The sequence below is a fragment of the Merops nubicus genome, unplaced genomic scaffold (assembly GCF_000691845.1).
Source record: "Merops nubicus isolate BGI_N331 unplaced genomic scaffold, ASM69184v1 scaffold19623, whole genome shotgun sequence".
NCBI lineage: Eukaryota > Metazoa > Chordata > Aves > Coraciiformes > Meropidae > Merops > Merops nubicus.
In genome coordinates, this window is record NW_008601177.1 from 4,134 (window position 1) to 17,079 (window position 12,946).

At 38.9% G+C, this 12,946-nt stretch overlaps 1 protein-coding gene across 1 annotated transcript; it reads right to left on the bottom strand.

Moving 5' to 3' along the window:
• Window positions 1-753: 753 nt before the first annotated feature.
• Window positions 754-8,904, bottom strand: LOC103770656 (vitamin K-dependent protein S-like; the record flags this gene model as incomplete). The annotated part of the gene is made up of 7 exons (XM_008937925.1): window positions 8,829-8,904; window positions 7,707-7,864; window positions 6,619-6,643; window positions 6,244-6,330; window positions 2,437-2,559; window positions 2,162-2,284; window positions 754-879 (listed from the first exon to the last, which is right to left on the bottom strand). Coding segments are annotated over exons 1-7 (718 nt in total), but the record flags the coding sequence as incomplete, so codon positions are not given.
• Window positions 8,905-12,946: the final 4,042 nt, after the last annotated feature.

Genomic DNA, 12,946 nt, shown 5'->3' on the forward strand with positions numbered 1-12,946 from the left:
AAGGATATATAAAGGACACAGACTATGCTCCTGGCCATGAGGGCTAAATAAACATCTATACAGCCTATCAGATAGATAAAGACAAGGTTTTTACATTTCTGGGACAACTCAATTAAGTGTTCACAGTTTTCATTTCTGGCGATTATCTCTTTATAAGTCTTCCTGTCTTGCCCAGTCTGGAATTAACAAATAAGTACTTCTAATTGCTTTTACTACAGCTTGCCCTGAGTTAAGGATATACATTAAACTGACTGGCACCAAATATTCCATCCTTGTAACTGTAATGATGCTTAAGAACAAGGTACAAGACACTGTACCAACATCCAGATCCTCAGCACACTGCTCCAACTTACCTAAATGAAACATGCTACCTGGTTTGAGAGCTTGGACAGCAAGTCCTGTCTAGTGGGAGAAGAGAGCTCCCATAAAGTGAGAAAGTTATCTGGCTTACAGATAAAACTCACCAACACCTAGGAGTAGGTCACTGCAACTGTATACCCTAATATAGCCTGACTGAACCTCTGAAAGAACAAATAAATGAGTTATTTTGTAATAAATAACGTGAAGATTAATAAATACACCACTAGATGAGATGCTGGTATGCTGGTGTTTGGTATAAAAAAAAAAAACAAAAAAAAACAACAAAGCCAACACCAGAAATATTACACCAAAAACAGAACCACACAAAAAAAGACCCAAACCAACAAACAAAAAAGCAAGATAAGAGAAAATGCATAGCGGGGGAAGACTTACCTTCACAGTTCTTGGAAGTTGAATTATATGTGTAACCTTCTGCACATTCACATTCGTATTTTCCCAGGGTATTTTTACATGTGGCTGTCCCACAGATGTTTGGGTATAACACACATTCATTTATATCTAGAAATATAAACAAGTTACTAGAATGAGTACATTCAAATCTGTGCAAACTGAGTGAGGCTGGCAAACTGGCTCTCTCTTGGTAGGTCTACCATGCTTTCAGAGCAGACTATAGCTATAGCTGTAAAGATTTCCAGAGGTCTCTGAAAGTCACTTTTGCCTGCCCTCAGTGAAAAACAAATTCTCTGCCTTCCTGCCTTTCTCGGTCTCTCATGTATTCTTTGGATAACAGGAAAAAGGATGCAAGTCCAGGAAGGCAGAGAGAAAAACAGTATGCAGGTTTCCTATAAACTATACTGGACTGTATAATAAAATATTAACTTGGAAAAAGCCATCCAGAAAGGCAGGAGATAATCTTCAGAATTTCTTACGTGCTACAGTCGATCCATGTCACAATCATCTTTTAATTGGCTATGTTGTCAGGTTTTCAAGTCCCTCACTGTCTCTCCATCCCTCAAACCGCTTTAGTGTCTATCTCCAGTGTTCTTTCCAATTTTTCAATGTCATTTTCAAAATGCAGATGTGACAACTAAATGCAGTGTATAGTATCAATCTTACTAAATGTCTTGTAGACAGGAAAATATCAGAATCCTGGCAGTACTTCAATTCCCACTTGAATGTGCAGGGATCCTTCCAGTTTTCTCTGTTGTTTTGTAGTAGTTGCAGAAGTGGTACTGTACAGAGGGAATTCTGCCACTTGGCTTGCTAGGACTCCCACAGCATTTTAAGTCAAAGCTGTCCTGAATATGGCCTACTTTTCTGTTAGCTACTGTGTGTACTCCAAATTCCTAGAATTTTGTAGTTAGGTGTAATGAAACAAAGTAATGAATCCAGTTTATCAAATGACCAAACTAGTACTTTAGGTACTAAGGTATATTACTGTATTTTTATTTTTTATTACAAATTTTTTTTTTTTAACATGCTCAAAGGGTATGTGAAACTGGTTAGTGACCAAAATAAGTGTTATGGAGCTCTAGTAATGAAGCAGAATCCATCACCTTTCTCTTTTTTTTTTTTTCTTTTTTTTTTTTTCCCCCATGAATTGGTTTCAACCCTCAATGTCTTGATCTAGTTCACTATATGGTTGCCCAAATGCTTGCAGTGGTGTAAGCCTGGAGGTGGAATGAGTAGCCAAGTTGAAGCAGGACTACATTTTTCAGAGGCAATGCAAGTTTCTGCTGACTTGTAGCATTTACAGAGCTACTGGACTAAATTCATGCCCCTCCCTGCTCAACAGGCAACATACTGTCATGTAATGTTCTCCTGAAGCCTCACTTCTTACCTCCGCAATCCCGTTTATTTGAGTGCATGAAGTAGCCATCTTCACACAAACAACGGTAGCTCCCAGGTAAATTAGAACAGCGTTGGCTACAGCCTCCATTTGAGTCTTCACATTCATTTATATCTAGAAGGAAAACAAAAAGAAAATCTCTGCTGAAAGGCATTCATTGACCAACTGCATGGAAGCAGGTATACCTAAATATCTGATACTATTCAATAACAGCAGAACTAAAACTGTGTTCCTGAGAATTAAGATGATGAGATTAGAGACTGTACCTTGTTCACATTTCTCTCCTTGCCATCCTGGTTTACAGACACAAGTGTATTTGGCTTGTCCATCTATACAATCCTTATATCCATCTTTATGGCATGGCAGAGGGCTACACTGGTTTGAGATTTCTGAAGGATGCAAAACATTGGAAAAACACTTGTTATTTGGGGTGATTTTTCCCCAAGGATCTGTTTAGTGTTTCTTCTTGTCTTCCCCCAGGTACCTTTAATGAAATAGGAAAGGGCTTGATGCATAACACCAAATACCCATACAACCACCTTGCTACTAATTCTGCCAGCAAGAATGTGCAAGTGACTGAGAAAAGACAAAGCTGCTGGTACTTCTTCTTTGTGAGACAGAAAACTAATAAACAAATGACTCACGAAGCCATGTTAAACCCTACAAGGTGTGACCAAATGGAAACCTGACACTATTTCCATTACAGTTTAGGGGTGTATTTCACTTTTTAAAGAACAGTGCTCTCCCTCACCATACTACCACAAATTTCACTAGAAATACCAAACTTTTAAGAATACCAGTAATTCAAGATTGCAGAGCTCAGTTTCTCAGATCAAGAAGGGTCACATTTACAGAGAAACTAACGCTTCAGGTTTCCTTGGCTGCCCAAGTCCTGGGGGTGGACTGGATACATCAGTGTCTAATACTGTCATCTTTCATTTGTCACTGAAATTAGTATTTGCAAATCTGCATCATACAGAGTGACTGAAGACTCCTTATATGTGCTAGCAAGGTCCCAGAAAGCAAGGCTCAAAATACATAGATTAGGGCAGAAAACACAGAATACCTTGCCTTTTTTTCTCTAATCAAAATGCATACTGTTCTTTTAACTTTTCCCATCATTTTCATAATTGCACATCAGCATACCACAGGAGGCATCATTCTGTTTGTGTCTCCTGAATATGCTGGTAGCTTTTTTGACCTTTTTTTTTTTTTTTCTTGCAGGCCTCCCAATATTACAAGTATGTTGTTCCTACTTTAAAGTTATATTCTCGTAAAGCTCTGGAAAGACATTTTGAAGTATGCTTTTTAAAAAAGTAGTGTCCTAAAAACCAGATAAAATGAAATGAAGAAAGGATTTAGAGAGATTCAAAAGAGTGGAATGAAAGGCAAGTGTTCCTGAAGACCGAAACTTGCTACAATTCTTTATGTAAGGGCCCACCACATTTCTTAAACTTTTCTTACTTTACTCAAAAGAACTAAAGAACTGAGCCCCACAGAATTATAAGTTTAGCCTTCTATGACTCAGAAAGCTCAACAAAATCTGTGTTAGTTTATTTTCCAATTAAATCTACTTCTAATTAAATTCTTCTGCAAGTAAATCCAAAAGCCCGGAGGCCAGCCAAGCTCCAAAACCACAGAGCACCTCTAGAATAGGTGCTGACGTCACGTAATATTCACAATGCAGACCAAGGGACTCCAGTTGCAGATCAAGACTGAGAGAAGTAATTGTACAGAAGAAATAAAAGGAATGGAGTTTAAATATCAAACCTTCACAGTAATTTCCAAACTTAAGTTCTAGAACTCCCTACATTTTTTTTTCCTCTTTTTCAATTGTTTACTGCTTTTGTAGGTCCATGAACAAGTGTGTCAACCAAATTTGGTATGAGCAAAGCATTTCATAAGTGATGGATGGCACCTTGAGAGTGTGCAGCTGGAGAAGAAACTTGACTGTTAATGTTTTTGACCAAAAGGAAGTGATGGCTTTTGAGAGTCTGGACTGAGAGAAGATGGATTTGGTTGGCAGTGTGAAACATAAGTAGATGGAATGAGGTGAACTAAGGATACAAAGGGCAATAACACTGAAGAAATGAATGAATGAATAAAGGAGAACCAGTGAAATATGCTAGAGGAAGAAAACAAGACCAGATGGATAGGGTTGGATGGACACAGAGGTTCTGTCTGCATATGGATGGTTAAGATGCTATTATGGGAACAGTGAAGTAGCAGCCCTTTGTCCCAAAAGTGACCTTGGTGTTCCTCTTTTCCCCATTCAGGGTGCCTTCTTACCCACCACCTAGCAGTGCTTTTTGAAAAATGTTTGTGACAACTCTGTGTCAGAAGATACACTCAGCCTGCAATGGGAAGGGTAGCTGGCCAGAAATGTGCTGTGGTACCTATACCCTTTGCTACTCAGAGGCTCTGATATCCATGAGATGTGTCATAGTGAGCTGGACAGATGTAACTGTAGGGATTTTTGAGTGTTTATTTTCAAAAGCAGTTCAGTATGCAGATTTATGTGACACAAATGTTTAGGGACTCAAAGCTGCATCTCAGATACCTGCTTCGATTAGAAAAGTAAGAAAAAAGATCTGTGAAATTTTCCGTTTCTTCCTAGACGGGCATTAAAAAGTCAATGCCTTCACAAATTTTTATAAATGTTTATCCATAAATCTCTTAGCTCATTTGTGTTCTCAAATAGGTAATTTGGACAAATCTGAAAACAATGAAATTATTTTTCCATTCTGTTTGCATCGTTATTTTTATTCCTTGATTTTTTCAGCTTTATATTCAAACTGGTTACTGTACTATTATGAACTAATTCTTATAATTACTTAATTATTTCTCATTAAGAAAATTGGATTTTTCATTTTGGCAATATCAAAACAATTTGGATTGATAAATTCATAAAGATGCAACTTTTAAGTTTGAAAAAATGTTTATATCAGTACCACAAAATCTTTGTCTCAGTGAAAACATTTTTTAAAAAAATGTTAGATGTTTTTATTGGAAATTTTAAATTCCAGTTTCTCAGCAGTAGCTCACTTCCAAAAGTGTGCATAAATTTTTGTTAAACATTTAGGCTTTAGAAACACTTGAAAGTTTTATGCATACTCGCTTTACTTCTGCTTTACCCTGGTGAATTACCAATAGTAACAGTTTATTTACTTTGATTGTATAATGTGAATCTAAATGAAGAAATACAATGACTATCAAGTGGTTGTTTTCACCGGGTACTACAGAAACACTGCACATTCACACATCTCTGCTAAATCCTTTCCTCCCAGGACCTCTAATGAGAGTGAGAAAGAGTGATGTAAATAGGAGTATAGTTCAGTTTGTGACAGCAGTCACGCTGGCCAAGTGACCTGGAAAATATGTTCACCCATGACCATGTGCAGTGTAATTATTAAGGATCTTCATGCTTTCCACTGCTTTCAGTGACAAAACCAGTCTTGGATGGTTAAGTATCCCTATTCAAACCAACTGAAAGCTTCTTTGATGTAACTGGGCTGTAAAGGTTTAAGAGGTTTGGGGAGATGTTTCAGCTGTGACAAGTAGGGAATATGGTACAGATTGCTTCCTGTGAATTTACTAGAAAAAACACAATTCACTCTTCCAGCTTAATATTTGAATTTTTCAGCTGGTGATGTTATCTACCTCATGAAGGCCTACAGTGCAGCTATGGGCCAAAGAGTGTTAGAAAGGAGAATTAACCAGATCATCTCTTGCTTTAACTGCCAGAATAGGAGTTGCTAGATGCAAAGAGTCATGCATAACAATCAAAGATGAGGTAGAATACAGAGGACACACGAGGGAACATGACTGGGTTGGTGTAGGACCATTCTCTCTTTCTGGAAGAACTTTGCCTTCCATTTTGCAGTTAATCACGTTTCTTTTCCAGCACACTCTGTCTCACCTAATTTTTTTTTGTCAGCTTCTCTTTTCGATTATTGAGTTTGCCTGACTTAAATGGAGATTTGTTTCTTCTTCTACTTATATGAATTGCTTTCTAGACATGCATGTGCACGCTCTCAGATCTGAGGGCATTAGTTTAAGTATCTAGCACTTACCATTGACACAAGCCCTCAGGTCAGCTGGAGAATCTGGAGTAACTGCAGTAACTCTGAAAACCCCCGCGCGATGGGAGGCGAGGCAGCCTGCAAATGCAAACCCACACAATCTGCTTACAGTACAAACACTCATTTAGACTGAAATTACAACAGCTTATGCATGGCATCTTCAAAGAGTCTGTTCTCACAGCTTGAATCAGAAAACTTGCCTGGGCATATTAAAGACAGCTGATCACAGCCCAACCTTCTGAGTGCCTCTGCTAAGATCTAAGAACACAGAACTGCCTAGGAGCAACTATGCATTATAATCAGCATGGAAATCATTCAAGACCAGTGACTGACGTAGTAGAGTTGTTCAGTTTTTTTTGTACTTACTTAAATATTTAGGATAAAAATACTCCTGCAGAAAGAAAAGAAAAACAAAGAGTAAGAAAAAATTAAGGTAGATAGAATTACAGCAAAATATATCACTGAATACATTCTACAATATATTGGTATTATAACTACAAAAGAAACAAAAAGGAAAGTCACTTTGACTTGTAGAATGCAGACTAAGTTTTCTATATCACTGTTTTTCAGGCCAAGACAGCAGGTTATTTATTTAATAAACATGAGACTCAGCAGAGAGATTAAGATACTGCACTCAATTGGACATTTTCAAAGTGAAGGCAATGAAAATTAATTGGGTGTCAAAATGGCTTTGAAAATTGTCTCTTTATATGGAAGGATCTTGCTCAATGTTGTTATTGGATGCAGAGCAGCCTCTTTTATTTCACCCTAAAATAAACAAAAATACCCAGGAATAGGTTGAACATCTCATATGCAATTAATTCCAAATAAAGGGAAAAGTGCTACTAAAATAGGTATTGTTAAAAACAAATGATTGTTGATTAGTCAAACTACTTAAACTTAACAATCGTTATATCCAAATACATGCAATGTTATCAAAGACAGAACAAGGCACTGACATAGTTTGCAAAACAAGTATACATTTTAACCATGTGTATTTTGTAATGAACCCTTTATAGGACAAAGCAGAATAAAACATACCTAATACTAAACAACATGCAGTAGGAATGAACTGAGGAACAGAACTCTCCCCACTAGGAAGAAAGCTTGCAGTAAAATGTCCAATCCTTTCATTAAAAGCACGGCACTACCGTTCATCCTCTGTGTAAAGTTTTAATTGAAACCAACAGAGTTTCCCCACATGGAATGCTTGAAGACAGCTGTGGTCTGAAACTGGTGATCCATACTGGAAATTAATATCTATTCAACTATTCTCTTTGCTTATACAGTCTTCATTATCAGTTGTGTAAGTCCTATACACAAAAGAATTTCAAACCAGTTCTTGGTCTACATGGTGGAGTTCTTTTAGCTTTGCAGTGTGAATTCTATGTCCTTCTAGCTTTCCCTCTGCAAAGAACTACTCTCTACCTTGTAGATATTCATCAGATACTTACAGTTTCAGGATTATTTTCAAAGATTTCCCTGGCTTCTTCCTTATTGCATAATTCTTCAATGCATTCTCTTTCTAGATTGCCCTTCTTACTTTCTTCCATAAAAGAATTTGCTCGACGTTTCCTCACCAGGAACTGAGAGGCATACTGCTGAGATAAGACTTGGTAGAAAAAAAAGGATCTCTGTTGTTATTTACTTAATTTTTAGCAGATGAAAATCATTGTAAGCACTGAACAAATACGAGACTGTAACTAAAAACTGGAATTAACTTCTTAGTCAGGAGTTGCTTTTTACTCTCACGTTGGAAAATGTGGGCAAGAAATCATAGGATTTTGTTTTCTATATGTGAGGTAGCTGTTTCTGACCAAAAAAAACCTGAGTCAGAAAAAAAAACCTCTGAGCAATGCCAGACCTGAAGCATAATTTAAATGTCATATTCAGGACAAGATTTCCTTCTTTTAGCTATAGATTTTACAAAGTGAGATATGTGATCAACAAGTGGAAAAAAAAAAATGTGAAGCCTTTTATATTAACTCTTTCAGCAATCTAAGTGTAAATATTCTCATGCTGTTTAACTTAGGTGAGACCAAAAATGTGTCTTATAAAATCAGGCTACCTGTCACATGTAATTAACATAAATGTTGCTCTATTTTTCAGAGATAGAAAAGGTGAGAATGATATCCTGAGAAATATCAAGGCAGACAACCCACAAATACATTCACATTTTACTGAGATAAAACACAATCCTAGCCAGCTTTTATATTTCAGATCAATCCCCTTACATGTCACTACTTAATTTTCACATATCTTGTTATTGTAATTTTACTGACTTTTACACAAATGGTTAACAAATAAGTGAGCTGAGAAATGACATTAAAAATGAAAGATGTCTGTTGTGATGCTTTTTGTAGACCACAAAATGCTACAGGAACATCAAACTAAACTAGACTGCCTCATTAGTTCCATTTTTGGACATCTCTTGTGATTAAGAGAAAAATGGATGAGCATAACTTGATAAAGCCCAGCTGGCAGGGTGAGAGAGTACGGCTGACACGTTAACTGGAAGAGCACCACACTTCTACACTACACCTGCCCTTCTTTTGTCAGCCTTTGCACAGCTTAACCTCCCAGACTAGCACAGCCACGTGAGGGTCGTGACACCCGCGGCACACCCCGGCTAGGGCGCACGTGCGTGTCCATCACTAGGCTACACAGAAGATCAATTCAAGCAAATGTAGTCAATTTGGTACTGGTTATGAGCATGCAATGCTTCAAACCCAGAGCACCTCTATGAGACATGCCAGCGGGCAAGAATGAGAACAGCCTCCCAGTGTCTGTGCACTAACAGGAAAGAAAAATCTTCGAAGTTTTGTTAGAAAGAGCAGCTAGCGATGCCCAGAACCTGAAGCAAGAATAACTTTCAGGTGATAGATGTAACTAAAACTGTACCATCCTAAAGACATTGCTTAAAGGTCTCTACCAAGTGACAGGAAACATAACTGAAATACCCACTGAAGTAACAGTGGGTAAAGACCTAAAGAAACCTTTCTGTTACAGCATCTTAAATATATTTGATGTGGGATAAACTTCTAATTCCAAACTGATATATTTGATTCCATTCTGGTAAGACTAATCTTTCTGGTAAGGCAATAGGTAAGATTTCCTGAGCCTGAGGTAGACAAACTACAGCCTGTTTCCAAAATCCTGAAGCACAATGTGAACCATCAAGTTGCTTAGAAATACAAAGAGAAGTCAGCTTGTGCCCTTCCTCACTAGTAAGCGTATGAACAGGCAGTGGTCTGGCATTTGAAAATAAATTCAAAAATTAATTCTTACGTACATATGGATCTACATGGTGGTCTTATTGGAGAATGGAAAGAACTCTGTAAGGTTCAGTCCAATGACTGATCTTCAAGGAAAATGCTCACAGAATGTTAGAAGTTGGGAGGGACCTCTGGAGATGACCTAGTCCAAACCCCCTGCCAAAGCAAGTTTACCTAGAGCAGGTTACCCAGGAATGCATCGAGGAGGACTCTGAAAGTCTCCACAGCAGACTTCACAATCTCTCTAAGCAGCTTGTTCGAGTGCTCTGTCACCCTCACAGTGAAGAAGTTTGTCCTTGTGTTTAAGAACTTTCTGTGTTCTGCTTTGGGTCCATTTCCCCTTGTCCTATCACTGGGCACCACTGAAAAGAGACTTGACACTTGCCCTTTAGCCATTTGTAAGCATTGATAAGGTCGTCTCTCAGTCTTCTGAGACAGAGACAGACCCAGATCTCTCAGCCTTTCCTTGTAAGAGATGTTCCAGTCCCCCCGTAATCTTTGTAGCCCTCTACTGGAGTCACTCCAGTTGTTCCTTGTTTCCCTTGAACTGGGGAGTCCAGAGCGGGATACAGAACTCCAGATGTGGCCTCACTAGAGCAGAGCAGAGAGGGAAGAGAACTTCCCATGACCTTCACACTCTTCTTATTGCACCCCAGAATACCACTGGCCTTCTTGGCTACGAGAGCACACCACTGTTTCATGGTTGTCTATCTGCCAGGACTCCCAGGCTCTTTGTGGAGCTGCTTTCCAGCAGGTCAACCCTTAACCTGTACTGGTGCTCAGAGAAAGCTTATCTTGCTTTCTGGACCTTCCAGAAACTCTTGGGAAAAAAAAAAAAAAATATCAAGCCTGCTTTTATCTCCTACAGTTTTCCACTTTCACAAACCTTAAGGTACGCCTGAAGTACAACTCAAGGGTTGCTAACAACTATTTCAAGAGCTGAATTTGGGTTCTCTGGTTGTTAGGTACCCTTCTCACAGCAGTTAAGAGGAGGAATTAATTGGAAATTGCTGCAACTGCACGGCTCCTCAATCTTTTCTCTGTTTACTAGCCCACCACTAACGTATCATCTGCAGGGAGACTGGCAAAGCGCTCAGTGAGCCGACAGGGCAAGAAGTCTCTCATGAGAGCCCTTCTGGGCACTAGCCACACTGGAAAACACACCCAGGAAAACATTTTGGTAATTTATTTATCACCAACTGTTGCTAGCAATGTCATTTTAATTAACTTGTGTAAATGGTTGTATCTGTCATTACATGAAAGCAGACTAAGGATGCAAAAAGTCCATTTGTTCTGAGACAAAAGGAGGGACAACAAAATAGTGAAACTGTGAAGTTCACCTGCTGATTTTGTTTACATTGGAGTTTTCTACCAGTGGAAGCATGCTGACATAGCTTTGGGGCAGAGGCTCTGTGGTGTAAATGAGGCCTCATTCACAGCTGACTTTAAACAAATTTGTTTTGACCTTTAGCTACATCATTCTCATTCTGACACAGATTTTCATTAAATAAAGGATAAGAAAATTCCAAGTGCATGCAATGTTCTTAAGGACATTATACCAGAAGATACAAAACTGCCTACCTCATGTTTTCAGCACAGTGGGGTAATGGAAACAGGTATTTTCCCCTCCATTACAGCAGTCCAGCCTTCTCCTAAGCTAATTTCCTATGACTTTTGTGTTTAAATAAAACATATAACTCAATGGATGCTCCATATTTTTAGTGCAAGTGTTTAAATTCCCGTACACAAAATTAGTAGTGTATTTATTCAACTGTTATTTTTCCCCACAAAGATTATGATAAAACCTTCATTTAAAAAAAAAAAAAAAAAAGAAAAATATCCTGCGTGCTGCTGCTGCTGCCAGTTTGATTACAGGAAATTCCAGCCCACTTCTGACCCTGCCAAACCAATATTTAACCCGTGGTGAACTCTGTGTATTTTGTTATCACTGAAGCTTTACAGAATTCAATAGCCTTACAATGTCAGTAGGTGTTGTACAGACACTGTGCAGTGATTACCTCTCAAGCACCTGTTTGGAAGTAATGCTACTGAAAAAAAATGGGGGAGAGAATGAGATTCAGTGGTTCCTTAGAGCTGTTTTGTAGTGCAGATGCCCTAAGTGGGCTAGTTATAGCTTAGAGCTGCTTACCTAACACCTCAGTTGTGGAAAACAGTTGTAGCCTACTAGTGCTCTATCCTAGAAACTCAGGAGACACAATAAACTGAATAAAAAGGACTTGATCCTACCGTAGAAAGTGGCATCACGCTGTTTGTACAGCTGTTACACTGCCATCAGCTTCATAATTCCAGTGTCTAGTATCCTGAAATCTCATCAGTGACGTAAGCTTTATGCAACCAACAAAAGAAAGCAAATGGATAGCAAATGTTTGCCTGGTTTTTTTTCCATCTTATCCAAAATGTGTCCGTCACCGGATGTTAGACCGAACGCAGCTGCACTAAGGCTAATGGAGAGACAACTTTCCGTTATAATTATTGATTGGTACAAGCTACATTATTAAGATCTTTCTGTTTTCTCTTATTTTTTTTCCCTGTTCCAGAAATCCCTGGCACTGTTCAGAGCCAGGGACGGCAAACTGGGCTACATGAACCACAGAACTTTTGCGTGAATAGGACAGCTTCTAACTTCCCACTGTTCATAAAAGAGAAAACTGTCAAAGTATGCAGTGGGGAAAATATATGGAACAAAAAATGTGATGAAAACAGGAGAAAACAGCATTGTGAAATATTTATTAGAAGATTTATTTTTACGACTAGTTTGAAAATGTTATAAAAATGAACTTTCGACTTGCCATCCTGTTCCCTTCATAGTCAGAATCCCTAGCATTCAAACAGAAGTCTGAACAGTAAATATTCGTTTTCTCTTCTGCCTGTTTAATCATTAGTAAAACACGTCAGACACAGGCTTGCTTCGAGTTGCAATACTTCTTGTTCCAAATACACATGGTCTTCCTTTGCTATTAAGCTTAAAGACTTTTGTGCCAAAGACGCAAGACAAAATCGTTCTGATTCGTTGTTGTTGTTTCTGCTTAATCTATATGTGAAAGTAGAACTAGACAAGAGAGTCAGGGCTGCTTTCCTGGACTCTACAATAATGCCACTGTCCTGAAATCACGATCTATCGATTGTTTTTCTTCTAAGCGAATCAAGCGCTGTTTGAAGGCACGCTTTCCCCTGAGCTGCAGAGCTGCGTTTCGGCCGCAAACATCTTCTCAGCCGCGACCAGCCCCAAGTTACAACTCAACTGCCCCAACAGTAACCGCTGGATTCGACAAAGCGACCAAACCCGCCGGGATCACGGAGCTCCACCAATGCGGTGGCACCTCATCGGGAAGGAAGGACGCGGTGCGCCAGCCCGCGGGGGTCAGGAGCCGCCCCCACCGCACCGGGCCGGGCCGCCC